Raw genomic sequence first — 23,679 nt, forward strand, 5'->3', positions numbered from 1 at the left:
CCCCCCCCATCCCATGATTGACCCTGTTTTCCAGTTTACGTGGGGGTTGTGTTGACATAGCCAAGAATCCCCCAGGACTAGAGTCTGATTCATATAAATATAGGTTCAGAAATTCCCTATGCTCCTGGATCTGCAGTTCCAGTGGCTTGTAGTGTGAGTGATCATGAATAGTTCTTTGCCGTTGAGGGCCCCGGCCTTGATGGGGCTGACCAGGGGTTCCGATTTTAACCCCAATGTCTCCGCCAAACCCCAGTCAATTAGGCTCACATCGGCACCGGAATCTATAAGTGCCTTAATGTCAATAGTGGTGGCATGGTGTGTTACCTTAACTGGCGTCAGGCTGCGCTGAGCGAGGTCTGTGGCTTTACTCACCTCCCGAGGTCTTTTGGCCGGACAGGCGGCGACGAGGTGATTAGTCTTGCCGCAGTAAAAGCAACTCCCCTCCTGCGAGTGGACTCTGAGTTGGTCCTCAGATGTCAACCGCGTCCTGCCAAGCTTCATGGGCTCCTCTACTCTAGCGGTGGAGGAGGGAAGACAGTGCTCGGGCAGCGAATAACGGGGAACATGCCCGCCTGGGACAGGGTAGACTGGATACCTTTCCGTCGTCGAACCGCTGCTCCGTTGCCGGAGCTCCCGAACCCGGTTGTCTGTCCGGATGGCAAGCGAGATGAGTGAATCCAGGTCTGCAAGCAGATCCACTGGCAGAAGCAGCTCCTGGATGTGAGCTGCCAGCCTTCAGGAACATGTCGTACAGGGCTGTGTTGTCCCACCCACTCTCCACCACCACGGTGCGAAAGTGGATGGCGTAGTCGCTCACCGAGCTCCTACCCTGTGTCAGTCTGCTCAGCTCCCTGGCCTTTTCCCTGTCTGTAGACACTGGATCAAAATTCTCCATAGAGGGTAGTTTTAAAGTCTGTGGAGGAAAAGCAAAGCGGAGAGTCATGTGCCCATTCAGCGGTAGCCCAAGCTCTGGCTCTCCCTGTCAGGTGGGAAATCATAAATGCTACTTTGGACCTGTCTGTGATAAACGCATACAGGAGCTGTTCAAAGTGTATCGAACAGTCAATAAGAAAAGCCCTGCATTGTCCTGGTTCCCCAGAGAAACGCTCCGGGGGAGCCAACTTGATTCCCATCCCGGTCATGGGAGCGCCCTGGGTCGGAGCCGCTGCAGCTGCTGGAGACTCCGGCGCCGTGGGTGGCTGGACTGTCTGCCGCAGGTGGTCTGCCAGATCCCTCACCTGGGCCGCAAGCTGACCTAACTGATCCACCATCGCCGACTGAAACTCCTCCTGACGGGCTTCCTGAGCGTGTAACGTGGCCGTCCACTGGCTACCCTCTGCTGAGTCCATACTAGCCAAAGTGTACTGTCAGGCCTGGACTGGAATTAGGACTCAGATGCAGAGAAAATGTCCGTGATCCCTCTTTATTGTGTCAAACAAAAACACTTGAGGCAAAAAGGGACAAGACTGAAAAGTATAACAGAAAATCACTCCTTACGATGCAAAAACAACTAGACTATAAAGTACAAAGTAAATCTCTCTTTCAAGGCAAAAACAACTAGACTGTAAAGTACAAAGAAAATCACTCTCAAAGAAGAAACCAGAAAACAACTTACATAGCGTAGCAAAAAGGCTTTTGGCAAACTTGACTATGGATAAAGGCTTAGGTGTGCGGACAAGGACGAACACTTTGGCACAGGACAAAGGAGAGACGCAGACTATAAGCACATGAGGGTAATGGGAAACAGGTGGACACAATCAGGAATCAGGGATGACGGACAAGTGACACAAGAGAAAGGGCAAGTGACCTGAGACAGGAGGAGAGTTAGGTCTTCAAAATAAAACAAAAAATGACAAGACAATAACCCAAGACAAGACCACACTCACCACGGTGTGACAATTACGTCTGTGACAACAGCCTTGTTTGACCACAAAGAATTATGTAGTTTATGCAACAGGTTTTGAAATAATTTTAAAACCTGCATCAGAGACATGCGGGCGAAATCCCAGAATAAAGCAATATACTCTTTAAGACCTTCTCAACACTTCTTAAAATGCTTCTTAAAATGAAAATATAGGCAGACACAGAGAAGGTGTGGTAAATGAGTTTATGCATGAAAAGACATGATGAACATGATAAACATGCCAATATTATCTACCAAGCACAAGAGGTCAAAGTACCATGGGACAGTAGGAAATGGGCAAGCAGGTGACAGGGCAGAGTGGTATGTGTGCTGTGATTCAGATGAAGAGGTTTTTGGCTATCACTTCCGTTGACAAAAAGTGAAATGTACAGTATTCATCCACCTATTATCTGTTACCACTAATGTTATTCAGGTTAGCCTCCCTGTAACCCTTGTTGAAAGAGGTAGTATCTATTTGGATTTTCCTTACTCTAAACACTTATTCATAGTTTACATGTGTGTGTACAAGTCTTCAGACAGGTAGGACCATGACCATCCATCTTAAGGAGCAATATGTTATTGATCATGTACATGACTGTCTGTGACTTGATTAGTTCAGGCATGTGTCTGTCTCACGAATCAATGTGCTCCACTTCCTTCCTTAATAGGGGCTATTAGTGGTTCAGGCTTAGAAATGTCATATTTGTTGCCAGGGGCAGCAGGGAAATATATATTTATCTCGTGTTGATTCAGGGGGACTAATGCCTCCCATTAACATGGAGCCCTGTTTGTTCAACGGGAAGGCACTGCCAAAGTACACAGTTATGTAGAAACACGTGGAGTAGAAAGCTGTGCTAAAATGGAAAAAGGAAAATCAGGATGGGATCAGGAGCATGAACTAAAGTCTCAATGTATTAGAATACTATTTACAGCTGCACATTTTAAAATAAGTGTTCATTTATCTTGGATAAAAGTTTAATTGTTTCCAAAACAAAAAAAAATAAGAGTTTTTTTTTTCGTTGAATAAAGATACAACGAAATTAAGTTGGCAACTCACTCAGTTGAGCAGCAACAAGGTAACAAGGTAAAACAAGACAATAAATAATACGCAATACATTACATAATTATATAAACAATTAAATCCAGGCATCAATGACTTTAAAGTGACAAGAGGGTTTTGTTAAAATATAATTTTAATGAGTTTTCCATGAAACGTAGTTTGGGAACGTGGACCACACCCCACACGCAGCTTGTTTTCCCGCGCACCCGGCTACCTAAACGCAATTAACCCATTCACTCCCTCCTTGACTCAGTCTCCACATCTGATCACGATGGAACTGGATCTAACGCTGACCCCTTCGGACAACGAGCTCTTCTATACCGGTCGTCCCGCTCCGAACCCCGGAAATCCCCGAAAACCCCTCCTTCACCGACGATCGTCCACCGCTAGCATCCCCGGCTGCGATCTACAATCCATGTCCCCCGGAACTCCCACCAGAGACCAGCGAACATCCCCGACAGTCCAGCACCAGCCGCCAGCCTTGGAGCGGGATCCTCTCTGAGACTCTGGATCCTGACTCTCCCGTCGGGTCAGGATCCAGCCGCCGGAGTGACTGGAGCGGCCAAAGCGACTGAGATCGCTTCGCCAGGCCCCACACGGTCAGCAACTGGACGGTAGATCAGCTCAAAACCGCCCTCACCCAGCAAAAGATCCCGTTCTGTCAGGCAGACAGGAAGGCGACACTGTTTTCGCTTCTGTCGGCCGTCCGAAGCAATGCCGCTTCAACGCCGGAGCCCCCCATCCCTCGAGGTCGCTTACCGGAGATGTAGGGTCAAAGTGGATAGGGACTGGGTCGCACTGCCGCCAGAGCAAAACTGTGTGATTGCAGGTGTTTGCTGCTGGCTTTTTAGAATGGCGTTATGCTTTTCTGACCTGCCATGCGACTCTAATGCCTTTGTCACCAAAGAAGCTAATTTGAGCGTTTTCTTGCACAAAGTGCAGCGGGCTTAAAATGAGTTATTTTCAACAGGCTTCAACCAAGCACTAAATGCACTGTTCTCGAGCCAGATCTCATTGAACTTGCACTTACCCAAACTGGAAGCAACTTTAACGTAAATAATTTTAATGCACCACGTTATCCCACATTTAATGTAGGGCTGCATCTAACGATTATTTTAATAATCGATTAATCGGTTGATTATTTTTCCAATTCATTAATTAATTAAATAAAAAATATCTAATTTTAATGCATTAATTTGCAACTTTTTAGTACAAAAACAGAACTGACAGTGCAAATTCACAGTGCAACAAATCTTAACAATAAAGAATGTATAAAAAATAAAGAAATATAAATCAGAAAAATTAACAGTATTTGTTTGAATGTCAGACCTTGTTTTCTACACTCACAGACATGCACACTCACAGACGCACCCACTCAAAGATGCACACACTCACAGACGCACACACTCACAGACAGACACAGACAAAGTTATTGTACGTGCAACGCGACTATGCAGTGACATACGAGAGGATACAACGGGCTGCACCTCCTGGACCTTATGTCTGCTGCGCTGTGCTGTGCGCTCCGCTCCGCTCCACTCGCAACTGTTTTGTTCAACACACTACCATGGCGTGCTCCAATAAATCCTGACCGGGCTGAAGTTTGCAGCATTTTTATTGTTTCCATATGGGTTTCGTTTTGTTGTGGCTTAAAGTTTAAAACTTTATAAAAGTCACATATAATCCAATACATTTTTGTAACCAGTCAAAAATAATTAGTAATTAAGACTTTTTATGACATTTTAAGTCCTAAAATTCGGATTATCAGATTTATGACTTTTTTTATGACTTCTTAAGGACCCTCGGAAACCCTGCTTGGGCTCGGTGTTATTAGCTATTGCTCGACTGTGCTGTCTATCAAAGCGGGCGAAGAATAGGTTCAGGGTGTCAGGGAAACCACTGTCCTGACTGATCTATCAGTTAGTTAGAATGCATGGAATTTGGTTGCGTGTCAATTTGCACTGCGTTTGGTGTGAACCCCCTTAAGAATTCAAGCACAATCATTCTCGCCTCAATAATTGCTGGGTGATTAGTACTTAATCAGCTGAGCTGAAAACTAGGTTGTTAAACTCGGTGTCATGATGTACATATATACAAATTGGCATTAAGTATAGACAACTGTACTTATTGGTAACGTAGAGATGCCACAAGACCACAACAGCTATTAAGGTACAGTATATTCTGCAAGTTTCACAATAACAAGACGGGTAGAAGGCTTGTATGAGGAGTTGAGTGGACTCGAGGCAAGCATGAAAGGCATAGCTGAATTTGTCTGGAGACTGCATGGTGGTCATCAGTTGTAACCTGCAAGGGTTACCGGAGTACCAGATGATCACAGATAGCATGCTCCCGCAAAGTCTTTGAGGGTTCAGGGGTGTCGCATTGTCAAATTGTCGAGTGCCTGAGGGCTCTGTGGCAAACATTTTGAGCCCTTTATGAACCCTTTTCGTAAGTTTGCCAAAGGGAATTACCCACAATGCATTGCAACGTGAGGTTAAACACGCAGTTCCCAACGAAAGAATGTAAGATGTAGTAAGAACACCCATAGGCAAGGCTATTTATTTTTGTTTCGTGAGTACATTTTAAAACAAATGGTGCAAAAAAAGTAGGTACACAAAACAAACCTATAAGGTGAAGTTACAGTCAATTCATTAGTTGCAGCCTTATGATGTATTAAATTGGTTTATTCAGTGGGTCAATGTTTAACGATCACAACTTCACTGACTTTATTGTCATGGATGTCACATTATGGTCTCAGGGAGGTACTCCATTCCTACAAATGCAAGTACACACTTCTATGCTGCCTTCAGAGAATAGCCTTTGATTTGGAACTGAATTGTCAAACAACTGATAACCGGCTGCCTCATACATTTTATGGGTTGCAACAATGGGGTTCCAATACTAATTTAATCTAAAGCTTTAAAATACAGTTTACTGTATTAAGACAAGATATTTCTGTTTCAACATTTAAAAAAGAATACATTGCTGAATAAAACATTTTCTCTAAAAGAATTGAACATCCTCACAAATATTCTGTTTTGAAAGTTGTTACACTTGTGATCCAATGGCTAAAACAGGGAATGCTTGCATCTGTGAGTGGCCAACAAAACCATGTTTGGCTGACTTGCGACAAATCCTGCTTGAAGAGTGGAATGCCCTCCTACAGCAGTGTGTGACCAGGGTGCTGACCAGCATGAGGAGCTGCCAGGCTGTTGTGGCTGTGTATGGTTCTTACACACTCTACGAAGGCTCCTGACTGGTTGTCAAATTAATACATTGTAAAATTGCCAATATTCTTTGTTTCTTCCTTGTTATTGATAGACTTTAATCATCCAGTCCACCAAACAAGAGTCAATAGGAACTGCAGAATAAGCTGTTTGGCATTGGCAGAGAAGATTTGACCAAATTTTTCATGGCCACAACCTTCATACTCAGCTGTGCTGCATAAAAGTGAAATTAACAAGCTTTCCAACAGGATATAATGTTTTGCCAAAGTCATTGCCACAGATAAATAATCTATTTTTTGTCCGATGTTTATCTTCTTTCCAATTCAATAGGAAAGAGGGAGAGAGAGTTAGAGAGTTAGACAGTTGTTTCTATGTATGTTAGTACAACTATGAGAAGGTGCTTCTCATAGCCAACTATGAGAAGCACCTTCTCATAGTTGGCTTTCTTTGACTGACTACTTTTTCTTTTTTTTTTCCATCCCTGAAGTTATTTCTAGTGGCTTCAAAAACAACATTTAGCAGTCTGAAAATAAACCTTTTAGTGCTCTTTGGTTGGCAAACTATACAATGTATACAACATTTCTAAATGACCAGAAACATGTCTTTGACATTTTTCAACTGACATGACAAAATAAAACGTGGTAGTGTCAGCCTTGCGGGTGTATCTATCAGATTCTAGTCGTTGTTGCTAGAGAAGAATTGCATTCATTTGATCTTGTGTGTTCTTCTCGTGCTGGTTACACTTCCTCAGTGGAAGTGCTGGGCAGACGGCAAGATTTGGAAGCAGATTCAAAAACATCATCTTCCATGCCTTCTTCTATGGGCTTCATCTTTGAGGAGGTCTTGGTGCCCGGAGATTTTTCTAAAAGAAAAATCAGGGTTAGTGTTTACAGTTAACTCTTCTGACACGGCCGATGCAGGGCTGTGTTTTGACAGTGCTTACGTTTTTTAAATATTCATATCTTTGCGATATTACATCGCAGAAAAATGGTTTGATGTCTAGCGGAAAGAGCAGACTTCCTGCTTCTGCAGCATTCCTCCTGTGAAATCTTACTTGATTCAGACGAGAGAAAGGAGCATCGGTGTGTCATATGACAGGGTTTTAAAAAAGTACTCGCCACACGACATTCTTAACCGTGATTTGTTGAATCATGTTTCCGCAAATTTTAAAAATATTAAAGACTAGCAATTGATTAACTTTATACAAAAGCAATAAGTGCTTTTGATGTTTTTCAGTTCAGTTCATCTTAGTGAAAAAAGTCCACTCTGTGTTGGGCTTGAACAAGTGCACTGAAGTCTGGTTGAATGAGGTGGAGATGTGAAGCTGACCAACCCTGTGTCCTACAAATTACATTCCCCCAGAACTAGTACTCATATTCAATTACGTTGACTAGAAACATATTTTTTCCCTGATTACGTCGTGTTTGACGTATTAGAAATACGTCTGTGATGACTTATTACAAATACGTTGATTATATGCGTATACGTTGCTTATACACATATTTTAGTTTAATTGTTTATTACAAATACGTTTATAATCGCGTGCTTGTGTTATTGTTTTCTTGCTTTCCCGCTGGATTTAAGCATATTTGAATTTCTAAACTCTGCGGAGGAAAAGAAAAGGGGTGGTGTGAATCCGGTAACGGGGCCGGTCTGAAGACCCCTTGGCCGCCGGTGTGAGGTTGATGATGTGCCTGTAACGGCCTGGGGCTGGTCTGAAGACCGCTCGGCCGAAGGTGCTGATAATGGCCCGCGTCACACCGGGGTCCGGGACGGTAACAGCCCCCGTAACGTAATTGAAGATGCGTATTAGTTCTGGGGGAACGTAATTTGTAGGAGACAGGGTTGAGCTGACAGGAGAGAGGACATGGATTTGTTGAACTTCATCACTGAAAATGTTTGTTTACATGTGTAGGTAGATTCAAAGAGAACTAACATCAGGATCAGCAGTGGCTTTGCGCATGGGCGATTAATTTTCAATCGGGATGCGCAGACTACAGCACGAGGCGCCTGTGAGAGCTTTGACGGCTGAGGGGCTTGCGGCAGCACCCGCTGCTCGCTGAGCACAGAAACTGTAAGCACATACATAAAGTGCCTTCAAAGTAAAAGCAATGCCATTGTATTGTTTATGGCGTACATCTTATTTATTTATTTTTCTTATTTGATTAATCTCACACAGGCCTGACTGAGAGAGCCCGCGGGCCAGAAGATGCCCAGGTCTGAACTACGCTGTCTGATCGAGATTTGAAGTGCAGCACCTGTGTGGTGCAGTGATAAACCCTTCCCAATGCAGATAAAAAAATTTGCAGTTAACGCAATTGTCGTCGTTAAAAGATTGCTGCGTTAACACATTTTCGATCTCCTGAGTAAAGTTATGTTTTCACAAGAGATATGAAGAATTTCCAAAAATCAAGATTACGTTTTTCACCTTCGTCATATATTCTCTTTACACTTTTGCCTTATGACAATGGTTAATTGATAGTAGTTTATCCAGAAACAGAAAATAATAGGCAAATGAAATTTAAAAAAAAATTAAAACAGTAAACTAAAGTTGTCTCTACATGCCAATTGGATTGTAGTGCACTTTCCAGGCCTCCGGTGCTGCCAATAACATTTCCCTGCTAGAGCATTGCCTGAAGAGACTTTAGCCTTTCAACGCCATCATGACCCCCTGAGTCTGCAGGATGGCAGATGCTCATTCATAGAGTGTATTCATGTGACGTCAGCATCTCAATTGCGCCATCTTGGGGTCCACTTAGTTAGCCTGCTGCTAGTGGAAGCAATGGATTTTGCAATGGATTTTGCATAGTGAAGACAAGTTTTTACACACAGGAAAGTTTCAAGGCGTACAACAGTCTGCTGGCCTGTGCCGTATTCACACCAAAAGCGCAATGCTTTTTCGCCTGATTTTACTCGCTCGACACTTTATGTGGTTCACTCGCTTTTCGCTTTTTTGCAACTCGTTGCGGCGGAAAGGCGGCGCGGCTTGAGTCCCGTTACTCCTAGTTACCATCACATAGCCCAGTCACGTTCCTGTAAAACAGTTTTCATTTCCGCTATCGACTATGGGACATTAACAACTATTTCTGCGTTATACTTGTTGTGGAAATACCACAAATGTCGGAACATCAAGTGCCCCGTGTCTGGGTTCATACTATGATCCGTAGTCACACACAGCTGTCGCCGGCTCCAGGACGAGTGTTTTGATGAAGCCGCTTCAAGCGCTCATTCAGGGGGACCAGCAGTGACTGTTTGGCTGGCCTTGCTGAGTGCTGTTCCCATGTAGCCAGTGTTTTATTTTACCTTGAAATGAATCACAGAGTAAAGGCAGACATCGCCTGACGGAGTTGCCATGTTCATGGCTTCCTCCCAAGTTTCCATTCACAGTTCCTTTTACGCCGTGTAAGACATTGATTTTCGCTCGGCAAAAAAGCAAAAGGAGATTATTGACGAGAGTGTGCCAATGGAAACGTGTCCACAACCCGATATATGAACAGAAACGCATGAAAACAGTCCTAACACTCATACGCGAGTGAAACCGAAGTAAGTTAGATGCATTATTTGAGAAGCTGGACAAGTTGAAGTACAAGCCTTTCTTGTTGAGCTGTTAAACCCATATTCTGAATTATTAGTCCCACATCCAACAATAAGGCACAGTACAATAAACACAAGGCACATCATATTGAACTGAAATTGTGTCTCCTTCAGGATATAATGGTCATTTCTTAAGAAGAGCAGCATAAAACACGGCAAAACAATGCCGTGCATGGACCCCAACATGGCCGCCAAAGCTTGTTGTGGTCATGTGGGTGAATACGCTCTATAAGAACCTCTGGCTGCAGCTGGTTAACTTTCCTGACGCAAACAGATGGCTCCTCGTGGATGTTCCCATCAGTCTGAATGCACTGTTCAGACCTATTTTTCTCGAGATGGTCTGCAACATAAAGTCTGCCTCTGAAGAAGGCATGTTCTCTGAAGCCAACCTGCTTCACAACCTCAGCACCCCTTACTGTCACCGACGATAGATAGAAAAACGCTGCTGCATCCTCCCCATGCACCTCCACTGCTTCCCACGCCACCTTGGAAAGCTTTTCCAGTGCCACAGCAAAACTGCAGCAAAGGGAACAGGCTTGGTAGAAACAGCAGGGGGAAAAACCCTGTTGATCCTGCCTCTAGTCTAGAATGTAGAAATTCTACACATAACTGTAATATATTTAAATGTAGATCTATTTGTATTACTATCATGCAACTGATCATTTCAAATTGAAGGTTTCGATATTGGGAAATTAGCCAATGTCTGCTGTCAAGCACTCATGGTACAATAGCCTGAAAACAAATGGCTATGCTATGAAAACATGAGGTGATAATGTGACTTACGGAGTGATGATCCAGCAGAACCTCCTCGTAGGATCTGGTTAAGGACATCATCAGTATCGCTACTGCTCGCCATACTGTTCCTCATCTGCGTCATAGACAGCTGAGAGCATAGGCTGGGTTGACGGTCCATCTTCTTTACAGCCTGAAACACATCCATGACCAACACCATCTGTACAATCAGCATTTTTGTAATTCTCATCCATTATGGTGATATGCATTACTCCAGTTTGTGCCACTAAAAGATTTTTATTATAAATTTGATATGAGACCTGGACCCACCTTGTCACTGAGTGTGGGGTCATTCAGAGAGTACAATTTGTTGGTGATGTCTTTGCCAATGAGGTACCTGAACACCTCATTTAGGAAAGTATCTGACTCCAGGAAGTAGGTGAGCCTCTCTCGGGACCAACACAGGAATTTACAGTTTTCTTCTGCCATGATGGTCACCTGTCAAACAGATATTTTGTCTTTCAGCAGATTTAAGCTCTGACTATTGGTGCAATGGATACTTAAAACTTACGGTTCGGGTCGTATCATGGATAAAAATCGGATCACAGATCAGATCAGCACATAAGAAAAAAAGGAGCAAATATAACTTTTTAAATATATAGGTATATAAGGTTTTTTTCCCGCTAATAATAATTGTTAATCACTTATGATCCATATTGGCAAATACAGAGCCCATTGTTACAGCCCCAAAACTATTTTTTTTACATTAAATGTTGTTGTTTTTTTGTCATGTATAGTGTTTTTTTTTTCCTTCATTAAAACTCAATTCAAATGATTTAATTTTTATGGATTATAGAAATCTTGTCAGTAGTAGATTTAAGAATATATTGTAATATTGTAACCAGGTCACAATTTATCTCTAATATCTGTTTATGCTGTTGTGAAAACAACAACATAAACGGTTAATTTTTTTCACCAAAACTAAAAATGTTACAAGATTACATGTGAACACATTCTAATTTACCTTCACCCAATACAGAGCCCGACTGCATCATGATATAACATAATGGAACCTTTGTTTGACCATTAGCGGTTATGTTATTGCTAACTAATTGTTGATCACTTATGATCCATATTGACAAAATGTTACGAGATTCATGTGAAGACGTTCTAATTTACCTTCACCCAATACAGAGCCTGACTGCATCATGATGTTACAGAACGGAACCTTTGTTTGGCCATTAGCGGTTATGTTATTGCCAACTAGCCCACCACCTGCCAATTTATAAGCCAATGTCCTAATAATATATTTTACTGAATATTGTCAGATAACGATTGTCAGTAAAACTGGTAAGTCCTCATTTGAGGGAATTAAGCAATGAAGGCCCAAATAATGTGTCTATTTCTTTTATCCATCTGACTTTCTAATTACCTGAAACTTCTCTCCTCTGTGCATCTCAGTGGACCTGAACTCTGGAGAGTCAATGAATGAATTGGTATAGATGTTGTGAAGAAAATGACTTCGATATGATACCTTCATCCTGTCACAAAGAAACGTCACAGTCAAAACTCTAATTCATCTTTCAAACAAACGTTATTCTTTTAAGTGATTTTAAGCCGCTATTTCCTTGTGTTGACTGGTTAAACCTGTTAGTGTTCGATTAACATTTGCAGAAAGAAAACGCCTAATATAACCCAAAGTAAATTGCAAGCTGTACTTGAACCATTTGGAGTAAATTCATGGTCTTGGTATCTTTTGAAAGAAAAAACTCTGAGACTATTGAGGGGGAAAAGCTTCAATCATTTTTAATGCTGCTGACACTGAGTTATATAAGTTTGAAAATAATAAATAAGATTTTAATTTCCGCCTAAACATTTATTGGCAAATATATGCCTGCAGATGACTATAAATGGGACTTATGAACTAAACAACACAATGGGACCATAGCCTGAAGCCTTATCCAGTCTAATCCAAAAGAAGATCCAGAAAATGCAGACAATTTATATTTTACACGTTTTTCTCATGAAATATCTAGGCGTTTTTCCATTTTGAGAATACAAATATTCATTATATATGTAATATATATCTATTAAAAATGCTTAAAGTCTTGCAAACTTATGAAGGTACTATTTATATTTACTATAAGTATTGCTGACAGAGAAAATTAAATATAAATGCATTTTCATGCTTATTCAATGTGAAACTGTGGCTGTCCAGCTTCATTTTGCTATCAAGCCTGTTTTGCATACCCCCACCCCCACTCAATCGTATTCAAAATTTAAGTCAGCTCATTGGCTATACGAAACGCCTGTCATCAGAGCTGTAACACATGACAGGCTTGTCCCATATATGGAACAAGAGGCAGACCCTGTTCTTCATCGCTCACTCTCGTTAGCTAAAGTAGCTTGTCAGTCAGGACATAAAGCTCCTATTGGCTCAAGTACCAAAGGACACGTGAGTTACAGCCAGAAACATGGTGATATTGTTTCATATCTCCAGCTGATAAGACATGATGCAACACCGGTCCAACACCAGTCCGTGGATATTCATGGTGAAATCACGTGTTTTGGAGTATTTTTAATTTAATTAAATTTTTTATTGAGCCTTTTTTACAACGTAAGAAGACCGTTTTTGTTGGACTGTTATGGATATACGTATCATAAATGAGGCTTCATGGGTGAGTTGCCTGCATTTGCATATCGTTTATTTGCTGGTTTTGTCTGGACAAATGTTGAGCTGTTGGCTGCTGTGGGTGTCGCAGCTTGACGTGGTTAGGCTGGTTGGACGCACAAGAACCGGAGCTTTCCGTAGCACTGCCGCACTTGTATATGACGTTTACAATGTACTATTTGTGGGTCTAAATCCCTGCTGCGGGACAGTGGATCACTGACAGGGGCTATCAACTACTCTCAGAATGACTCAAAAAGCTAATTCACACAATCCTTTAAAAGGTTCTAAATGAACCCTCAAACTTTCACGTTAAGTTCCAAATTACCTGTCAAGATTGATGAACGATTAAAAATTGAACACAAATCATATATAGGCAAGGTAAACCAAGAAAAGTCTTTTAGAATAGCTACAAATTTACTTTCAAAACGTAATAAAGAAGTTCCAAATATACTGTCAAAGTTAATACAATTTAACCATAAAAATGTTTTAAAACGTCCGAAACATTAAATAGAGGAAATATCTTTAATGTCAGTCACGCTTTCAAGTGAGATCAAGGGTAATGGGATACCATTAAAAGATAATTGATATTTTTAGGGTTGAACTAACCCCTAGAAATAATAAACTCAAAGGACAAGACACTTTTTTCTCTGACCTGCAGGAGATGATTATGAACACATATGAGAAATTCAGACCTTAATCATGGCAAAGTCTGAAGCTGCGTTCACAGTTAATAATCGCAACATTTTTGCAACGCTTTTGATGTGAACGCAGCATAACACCCGCTGCTAGGTTTAGACATAAGCATGGCAAAAATATCAGACAAGTTAAATGTGTCAATGTTGGGAGAATGTATTGGCTAATTTTAGGTGCGTCATCGCCCCAATCAATCAAATTTATATTTATTTAACTGTACCTGCTGGCAGTAGTATACAAATTAATATACAGTATACATATGAGGATATATGTACTGTATGCACGTATGTGTCATGTACTATATATGTGTACATACATGTATCTGTAGATTACCATATAACTAGGAGTTTCAATATTTGTATGAGCGGATCAGTATGTATGTATTATTCATAATCAGAAATTCAATCGAGCATTGAAAATAAATTGTCTTTTATTCTCCCTATTCTATGGAGAGTCCACCTTAATCATGTTCTACTATAATGATATGGTGTACTAATAACACTGTTATATTATTATGAGTGCTTTCAACACATCCATAAGCTTGCTCAGCGCTAAAAAAATGTTACGAACAGCACGACATGCAGCGGCTGATAGTCTATGCATACAGTCTGTGACGTAACTGTATCAGTGCTTGGCTAGGCTGTGTGGTGTTTAATGTTCTGCTGAGAAGGAATCAATTCTTGTCGGCAGAATCGATAGCGTTCGTACAGGAAGTCATTGTGATGTGAGAACGGATCTTGGCAATCTCGAAGAACTCTCTTCCTATATAACTAATCTAACTAATATTGCTCCTTTACAATGAGGAAGGGAGCTGCCTTTTTGACTGATGGGAGTGGCCATCTTATCCACTTATCCAATAAACCTGTCTTGGAGTAGGTTATAGGATTTCGTTGTGTCGCTATGGTGATTTTTCAAACTTGCTTCAAGGAAAACAAAAAGCCTTTCTCTTCTCTTTTCCTTTCTCTTTATTTGGCAGATGAACAGTTTGCCTTTTTGGTTGTCAAATTGTTGAATTCAAACCCTTTCTGAATTTCTCTATTTCAGTCGACACTATTTGAGCCAAATCAAGCCTTGGAGGTGTTTTTACTTAATCATCAAAGATATAGCTCAATGAAGTTCTAAAGATAATTTTCACATGGAGAATTCAGACAAATTAAAAAAAACATGAAATGCACAATTATGAGGAATTTGTCCCCTTGAACAGTTAAATACAAGCATTATGAAGACAACATAAGTATATTTCAACATAGGTTCTAAATACAGTAAAAACATGGACCAAGGTAAGATGGCCACCGTATGGTTCCATCACAGATTGATAAGTCATTAGAACATGTCACATCTACCCATAATCAAACAAACAGAACATACTTTCCTTTGAGAAGAATGCTGAGGCGTTCGTCCACAGAAGTTTTGTCCTCGGCAGCGTAGACCTGGCCCTTCTTAATTGTCTGGATGGTGCAGAACTGCCCTGTGAGCCTCTGAAACAGAGTTTCCTGCACATGGAGGGGCTCAAACATCCGCTTGTAGACTGACCGCAACTCCCTGTCAATCTTAATCTGGCAGAGCACAGTCACAGCCTCAGTCATCTTTTAATGAAAACTAAACATAGAAAGCAAACATCAGTAGTTGTTGAAGAGGGAGACCTCTGGGGTTCCTTGTTTGGGTTGGTGATGATTTCATATGGCTCCAGTCAAAAAGTCAGGGAAAGGGCTTCATACTAGACATCATTATGGAACAAAGTTATCTAATTATGAATCCCACTGCTTTTCTTGGAAACACCTGCCTTGCAAAGCTTGGTGAGGTAGGCAGTGACCATGAGTGTGGTAAAAGGTAAGGATAGCCCATTGGTCAGCGCATAGGACCTGAACACATTGGTAAATGGTGAATGGACCTGTACTTGTACAGTGTTTTTCTAGTCTTTCGACCATTCAAAGCGCTTTCACACTACTTGTCATTATTTACCCATTCACACCCATTCATCTAATGATGGGAGGGGCTAAAGATCCACCTGCCCATCAAGACTAAGTAACATTCACACACACACACCGGGTTGCCGGTACCTTGCACAAGCATGGACACATGACTAATCCTAGGTTTTGAATGCTATGCTAGTTTGGATCCTGCCAAGAAAAGCAGTGGGATTCATATTAATGCAGTTCAATTCCAATCTGTAGGGGTTGTGTGCATGTGTGTGGTCTGAAATAATAGAAAATGAACAATACACATCAAGAAAATTAACAATTCACATCAAGAATATCTAAAAACGCAGCACGGCCAGGAGCTGCATCTCCGGGCTGAGAGCAACATTGCAGCGGGTTGGCCTCTGGATGTGTGGTGACACAAGCGTGACGAGGCATTGTATCTCCACACGGGGAAGCCGGTACTTGGACTGGACAGCCCTGTCCGACAGCACATTAAGTGGGGAGAAGTGCTGACGCTCATATGCATTTATGTGAACTATCTGGCTTCGCGCACGGCGACACTGTTGGTTAGCAGCGAGATTATGCTATATTAAAGCCGTGGTGTCTCTCACGCGTGGACTTTAGCAACGCCTTTAGACGTGGAGCTTGATGAGGTTCCAGCCGAGTTCAATTACACCTGTCAGTTTCCCTGATATGTGTGAAATTCCACAGGGTTGTTGATGTTTTTATAGCTGATGTAAACTTATATGCAGATGCCGAATGTGTGTGGAAAACGTAATGAGTGATAGTAATGATAATTAATTTTATTTATGTAGCTACTGGAACACATGGGCAATTCTTTAGTTTTATTTTGTTATTTTTCTTTTTATGCTATTATTTTTCTTGCATCATTGTTCTGCTATAACTTTCCCTGACGAGGCTGCAGTGAGCATTGGTCGCTAAGAAGGCTGTTAAAAGTGGGTCAGGCTGATTGTACATGTCCTTCTTAGTGAAAGAGTGTCTTAAGCTAAGAACGACTCTGGGAAACATGTCGTTCTTTCACAGCGCTCTTAAGAGCACTTCTAAGACGTTAAAAATGTTAAGAGGTCCAGTTAGAGACATTTTCTTGAAGCAAAGGTCCAGAAGATCATAATGTCTAACTATTTAGTGTGACATATATTTAAGTAGCCTGGCAGTTGTATCAACGTCTGCATGTAATCAATACCTTTCAAATCAAATGAATTCAGTACGATTAAAACCCTTTTTAACAATATTTATGATCACGTAACATATAACTGGACTTATGTGTAACTGCAGATATGTATAATGTTCTCTCATGAACTAAAAAGTAGGGCTGCATTTTAAAATAAAATAAATACAAAATGAAACTGGTGCATGTAATAATAAATAATAATAATCAAATAAAGTGCTTAACTTCAGAAAAATTAAATAAAGGGAGGAAAAGCTTAAATGTCCCCGTTTCTGTTTCAGTCTCAAACAATTTTACAGATAATAAATCTCAACACATTTTAACAATTTAACAGTTTTAGAGCATTACTCTTGCATCCCACTCCCCCACTTTGTTGCTCAGTGGGAGAATTGAGCTTTAGCCTGTCCTGCGAGGACTTTAAACCTGGGCTTCAATGGAGTCAGGGCCAGCCTCATGCACATGTGGAGGTGCTCATTGGTGAGCCTCGAACAATATTTATTTTTGATGATATTCATTGTGGAGAAAGCTGCCTCGCAGTTGTAGGTGGAGCCAAACATGGTCAAGATGTACATGGCAACTTTCCTCAGACCTGGAAAAGCTGTCTCAGGGACCGTTTGGAGCCAGAAAGTGGAAGGGTCAGTTCTTAGAAACTGCTTTTTTAGGCACACATCTGCTTGGAGATCAACCAGTTGCATCTGGAGAGGTCCAGGATTTACCCATTTAAAGTGCTGTGTGACTTCATATGAGAACCCCCTGACATCAGTGATGATAAATGGGTTCTGAATGAACATGGTAAGCTGCTGTCTAAAGCTGAAGCTGTCAAAACGGTTGCTGAAGTTTACGATCAGCTTATCAATGAAGTCAATAAAAGAAGACACATCTCTCTGTCCCTGAACCTGTTCCTGCACTGCTGGGAAGTGTGCACAGTCTCCCTGCAGGTCTTCCTTGAACAACTAAAGTTTCTTTTGAAAGGAGCGGACAGTGGTCATCAGTTCACAAATTGAATTGTCCTTGCCCTGTAGCCTCAAATTCAGTTCATTCAGATGTGCAGTGATATCAACCAAAAAAGCCACATTATCTGTCTGTTTTTCATTTTCTAAAAAGAGAGAAAACTGTGTTGCCTTCTGATGTCTTAGCTCTGCCAAAAAAGATGCTACTTCCCTCTTGATGGACCAAAAGCGCGCTAAGACTCTCCCTTTGCTGAGCCATCTCACATTATTGTGCAGAAAAAGATCATCAGCATTGGCATCAACTTATCTGAGGAATTCCCTCAGCATGCGATGCTGGGTGGAAGAGGATTCCCTGAGAAAATTGATCATTTTCATCATTGTATTCATCACTTCAGCATGCTCATCTGACAGGGAGGCACAGAGGACAGATTGATGAATGATGCAATGGTAAGCTTTGAGCTCTGGATTGTCCTCTTTCAGTCTTGCTACAGCTCCTCTCTTTCGCTATCATAGCAGGGGCTCTATCTGTGGCTATTGAAACCACTTGTGTTGGCTCTATTCCTCTCTTCGTTAACATCTCCTCGATGGCCAGGTAGATATCTTCTCCTCATGTACTGGTTTGAAGGGGAGTGACACCTAACAGGTCTTTACAGAATGATTTCTGGTCTGTGTTGAAAAACCTGATGTACACTAACAGCTGAGCATTGTCACAGATGTCAGTGAACTCATCCACAGCTTAGCCTACACATGTTGCCTTATGTACGGTGGGTATGAGTGGGTATATTTGTTTAAAATCTTTATGTTTTGTCTCATAATGGCATTTCACATTGCCACTTTTAATAAGTGCCACGGTTTCTGAACATATGCTCCCAATGTGCTCCCTGTGGGAAGTATGAACAGAAATGAGTCTGTCCATTCCGGATTAAATGCTCTATTTTTGCTGTTAACTTTTCGTTTTTTGGAGAGCGACATTTGTTCCTTATGTTTCTCTCCCTTTCTCTGTCTCACTCGCCTTTTTCTCAACTTTTTCCGGCGCAGTTGTCCGTTTCTCTCCCTTTCGCAGTCTCATTCGACATGTTTTCAACTTTCTCCGGCAAAGTCGTCCGTTTCGCTCCCTTGGTTTTCTAAATGTATCGCTATCTTTCTTTTTCTTTCTACCGTCTTTTCATGTGTAACCCGCCTCTAACTTTCTCATCTGTCTGCGCACCGCTGTCTGTTGAGACGTAATGTTTACCGCCGAGAATGCATAGATTTGATTGGCTGAGTGGTATCATGTGGGATGGCTTAACTCGCATGCAATTGGTCTGTGCGTTTCCTCATCCGCTAAACCACTACCGTGGAGACTGCAAAAGCTGCGCTGCGCAGCTGGGTAAAAAAAATAAAAGCGCCCTGTCAGGTTTTAAATCATAACCTTCTGTTTTGGCTGGCGGTCCGGGTCCGGATGGGACGGCCTCTAGGTCCGGACCTGGACCGCGGTCCGCCAGTTAGTGACTTATGACTTTTAGTGTTAAAGAGCTTTGAGTGGTCGGAAGACTGGAAAAGCATAGGGCAGATATGAGAGCATGCTGATATACAGTAGAACTCACCGGTCTGCGCTTGTACAGGAGGAAGAACAAGTGCATGAAGTTGACCACCAGAAATACCACATTCCAAACCATCACATCCAGGTTGCACCTGTACAGAGTCGCCCACACAATGAAGAAACCACATCCTGTCAAGGTTAAAGACACAGAAGAAATATATAGATAGGCTTAGACACAACTTTTTAACACTTCAAAGTCTACATTCAAAGTTGAATTCTTCAGTCTACTTTAATATTATTACTAAAGACAACATTGTGTGTAACTAATGGAGCTTATTTATTGTGCTTTGAATTATTACTGCTTGCTTTTCCGAACAAACCAAAATCATCAATAAGCAAAAACAAAAATAAAGAATGAATCAACGTGAAGCACTGACATGCAAATACAAAGTTACTGTTAGTTTACTTTTACTCTGTTCTCTTGCTGTTTCTCTGTAAAAACCCTCTGAGACTAGCTTGTGCCAAACCGTAATACAAATAATTGAACTGTTAAAATGTCCCATAAATCTGGCACTTCCTGTCTCCACTCTTGTTCCAAGCATAAGATAAACATGTCGGAAGGGCTTTTTCCATCCACCATTCTCTCCTTACTTTACTCCTTCTCTCCTTGCTGCCATTGCAGAGCATTTTTTAGCCTTTGCTCTATTGAAAAGATCCCTTTTTTATTTAAAATTATCCAAATGTTAAACAAAACTAATCTTCAATTAGCTTGTGTTAATGATTTACCAATAATTTTGGAACTTGTGAATAGAGTATAGATCTGTACAGGCTGCTACAATATTATCACTTAATGAATGCCAGCAGGTGGCAATACCTGTCATCAAGAGGAGGCGCAACAGGATCATGTGTAGGCCAAGGGTGGTGGGGGTGACCAGTCCCAACAGCAGGGAAAGGCTCCCCAGATGAAAGAGGAGGTGGTGGGTCTGTTCCCACTCCTCGCAAGAGGTGGCATTGAGCGCCGCATCCTGGGCTCCTGAAGTGGCCAGGGAGAAGGGGGACAGCGTGGTGAAGAGGAGGGGGTGCAGCTCTGGGGTAGAAGACATCTTGCAGTAGGGTCACCTTGAAAACCAGGGCAACATGAGAGAAAATGTGAGTAGTGGATGATGATTTGCTCAGAACGTACAGGTAACTTGCTAGTCACATTCTCTCCGCTCATTTACTTTGTTTGTTTGTTCTATTATATTACACTATTGTCTGGTTAGAAAATATGTTTGGGCTTAAAAGAACATCCTAAGCTCATACCATTTTCTTTCAGAGTTTTTTTTTACTTTGTACGTTTCAGGGATATCATAAAGGTGTTACGGTGAACATGGTAGCAAACAGCTGCCTATTCACACATCCAGCACCATTCTTGTATTAATTAATTTGGAGTTGTTTAAGTGTCAACCTGATGAATATTAAAGATTCCCTTCTCTGGTTTGGTCTTAACCAAAAAACATAAAGGACAGCAAAGCTTTCAATCATCCCATTTTATATTTCAAGACAGTTGTTAAACCAGATACAATCAGCTTTTAATTAGTCGAATGTACAGAGAACAGATCTACTACACTGCGTAGCAATGTTTGTGATTGTGAATATGTGTCAAGAACGTAAGTTACCTCCCTGTCACTCTTTCTCATCTATGACCTATGCATGCTAATGTCAAAGAAAACTTGGGTTGTAAATACAAATAAAATGTTGATTTGGGTAGGTTGGAATATTTTCTCACATGTTGCAACTATCCCAGAGTCTTGCAGCAATAAACTAGTATACCTTACTCCCAACAACTAAAATGTGCATGGAGGACATAACATAATAATGATAACACATAATAAACATATTTTTTTTGTAACTAAACATTTAACTAAAGCAGACAATGCTTTCACTAAATAAATGAAGACTCACAGATGTTTTTTTAAAAATATTACTTCCTCACTAGGAATGAGTACTAAACTAAGCATGTGCAGGTTATTTATAGCTTGTTACCTCCATCCATCCATTATCTGAACCGCTTATCCTCATTAGGGTCGCAGGGCACTGGAGCCGATCCCAGCTGTCAATGGGCGAAGGCACACCCTGGACAAGTCGCCAGTCCGTCACAGCGCAGACATGTACACAGACAACCATTCACGCTCACATCTACGGGCAATTTAGAGTCCAATTAACCTAACTGTGGGAGGAAGCCAGAGAACCTGGAGAGAACCCACTATGCCACGGGGAGGACAAGCAAACTCCACACAGAAGGACCTGCCAGACCAGTATACAAACCCCACCAGACCGGGATCTGAACCACAGACCCTCTTGCTGTGAGGCGTCAGTGCTAGCCACTACACCACCATGCAGCCTGTTACCTGCTTGAAGAAATTTAATTTTGACAACTATCCAACACCAGTCTCTCAAGTAGTTTTTGTCTGGCACTATAGTTGACAGATGCTTTTTCACTGGAAGTAGCATCTTGTTAGTTTACAACTTGCCAGTTTGTTTGTTTATTAGCTTACAACTGGGTTGCCTGTTGTCCCTTGCAGATTTGTTTTCTCGATAGCTCTAAGCAGCGAGCCGGACCCTCACAGCTAACAGCTCTAACAACCGCGAGAGTGTTGACAGAGTTAACAGTGTTTACTTGAAAGACTGGTACGATTCCGCTAGAACACTATTGGTTAGAATAGCGTTATTAGCTGTATCACCTATAAAATCAGTTCAGAGCAGCCACATAAGTTAGCCAGTGGCGCGCTCTCACAAACATGCACTAACAGCATGCACAGCCTGCCCGGAAATGTCAACACAAAAGGGTAAGCTCAAATAACAACACACAGAGGGAAATAAATGTAATTCTCTGCTCAGGTGGATATCACTCCACTATATCTTTTCAAAGAAAATAGTTGTTTGCTGCTTTGTTAATGTTTAGAATGTTAAATAAATCTCCATGAAGGATTTTTTTCTGCCAATTACTATTACAGGTTTTTGTTTGTTGAGCGTATCTCAGGTTTTACCCACTGGACAACCACTATCTTTCAGACAAGAACTCTATTTCATTCTTTTGTATCTATTCATTCAGTTGGGTTTGTTCATATTTTTTTATTTTTCTGCCTTTGCTTTTAATTTGTTTGCTATTTTAATGAAACATTTGATACTTAATCAAATACTTAAATTTCATAGACTCCTTTTGGTCCATTGTCCAACTTGAATATGTTTACATCTTTTGTAAAAACACTATTGGCATAGAACAGTTCACATCGCAATGTCACATAGTGGCTTAAACACATACCTCCTATGATTCCACAATGGCTTTCACAGAAAAGATCTAATAAATATTTAGCTCCATCTGTTTCACTTAAAGATTTGTGTACACATGCTCACAGAATAATATTCACATTTTGTTCAAAAAGGAAATATTTTTCTTTAAACAACATAATATTCTCCCAGTGTACTCCCAGCTGCTGAGCTGTTTCTGTGCCGAGCTGATGTGTTCTAGCACTGGTAGGGCTCTCATGTAAAAATAGATGTGGGGATAAACACAGAGGAATTTATTGTACAACTTTCTAACTGCTCGTCAAAGTACCAAGAGAAAAATGTCTCGTGACTTACCAATTCAGGAGCAGCGGATGGTGCAGCAAAGTAGGACGAATGATGTCTGTGAAATACTGGATATACTGCTGGTGACTTCAGGCTGGACCCTCAGGCAGGGGGCGGCTGCTCAATGTTCGTCGCACATTCCACACAGTTGACATTGAGAGACTAAAATGGGCAGGAAGGCGATACCAAGCCATCTGCGGTGACTGAGAGCTCCGAACGGGGGAGACAGATCACATATTAAGCCTGTTATAACTGACTGTGGTGTCACAAACCCCTCGAGCAAATTAATCCGTGAATGTATTGCAGTCCACCCGGTTCTTTTTCGCCAGTGAATACAAATACATATTGTCTGTTTCACACCTGGAACTGTGTCCCCCACAGTATATTACCCCAGTTCTCTCTCCACTCCTCGCCAGATCGTCAGTTCACACACCCGAAACGATTGCCACGGCCTCTTTGGATTTCAGTATTTTCTTGTGCGTAACTTGTGCTTTCCCAGCCTCTCAGCTCCCCGGAACTCTCTGGAAGAACTTCCCAGCCTTCCCCCAACCAGCCCGCACAGGACGCCAGCAAGATTCCTACTTCTCTCTGGCTTGAAAATAAA

At 41.5% G+C, this 23,679-nt stretch overlaps 1 protein-coding gene across 3 annotated transcripts; it reads right to left on the reverse strand.

Moving 5' to 3' along the window:
- Nucleotides 1-4,507: 4,507 nt before the first annotated feature.
- bves (blood vessel epicardial substance) lies at nt 4,508-23,173 on the reverse strand. 3 transcript variants are annotated; one of them, XM_068569251.1, is made up of 9 exons: nt 23,088-23,130; nt 21,489-21,578; nt 20,338-20,582; nt 19,528-19,652; nt 15,249-15,436; nt 11,949-12,057; nt 10,847-11,014; nt 10,568-10,709; nt 4,508-7,052 (listed from the first exon to the last, which is right to left on the reverse strand). In XM_068569251.1, the coding sequence occupies exons 3-9, from the start codon at nt 20,564-20,566 to the stop codon at nt 6,928-6,930; spliced, it is 1,086 nt and encodes a 361-aa protein (XP_068425352.1). In that variant the 5' UTR covers nt 20,567-20,582; nt 21,489-21,578; nt 23,088-23,130; the 3' UTR covers nt 4,508-6,927. The 3 variants fall into 3 exon arrangements, with proteins under 3 accessions (XP_068425352.1, XP_068425350.1, XP_068425353.1); XM_068569249.1 differs by lacking the exon at nt 21,489-21,578 and having other exon boundaries at nt 23,088-23,173; XM_068569252.1 differs by lacking the exons at nt 21,489-21,578; nt 23,088-23,130 and having other exon boundaries at nt 20,338-21,436.
- Nucleotides 23,174-23,679: the final 506 nt, after the last annotated feature.

This window comes from Clinocottus analis, unplaced genomic scaffold (genome assembly GCF_023055335.1).
Source record: "Clinocottus analis isolate CAN_PGR_092001 unplaced genomic scaffold, fCliAna1.0.p SCAF_9, whole genome shotgun sequence".
NCBI classification, from domain to species: Eukaryota; Metazoa; Chordata; class Actinopteri; order Perciformes; family Cottidae; genus Clinocottus; species Clinocottus analis.

Bases quoted from the DNA above. Each gene is read 5' to 3' on its own strand.
- bves (XM_068569249.1), bottom strand. From the start codon at position 20,566: ATGTCTTCTACCCCAGAGCTGCACCCCCTCCTCTTCACCACGCTGTCC. The intron at 12,058-15,248 runs GTATGTTCTGTT...TCTTTGTGACAG, and splicing joins AGCATTCTTCTCAAAGGAAA to GATGAAGGTATCATATCGAA. The intron at 11,015-11,948 runs GTAATTAGAAAG...TCTGTTTGACAG, and splicing joins ACAGAGGAGAGAAGTTTCAG to GTGACCATCATGGCAGAAGA.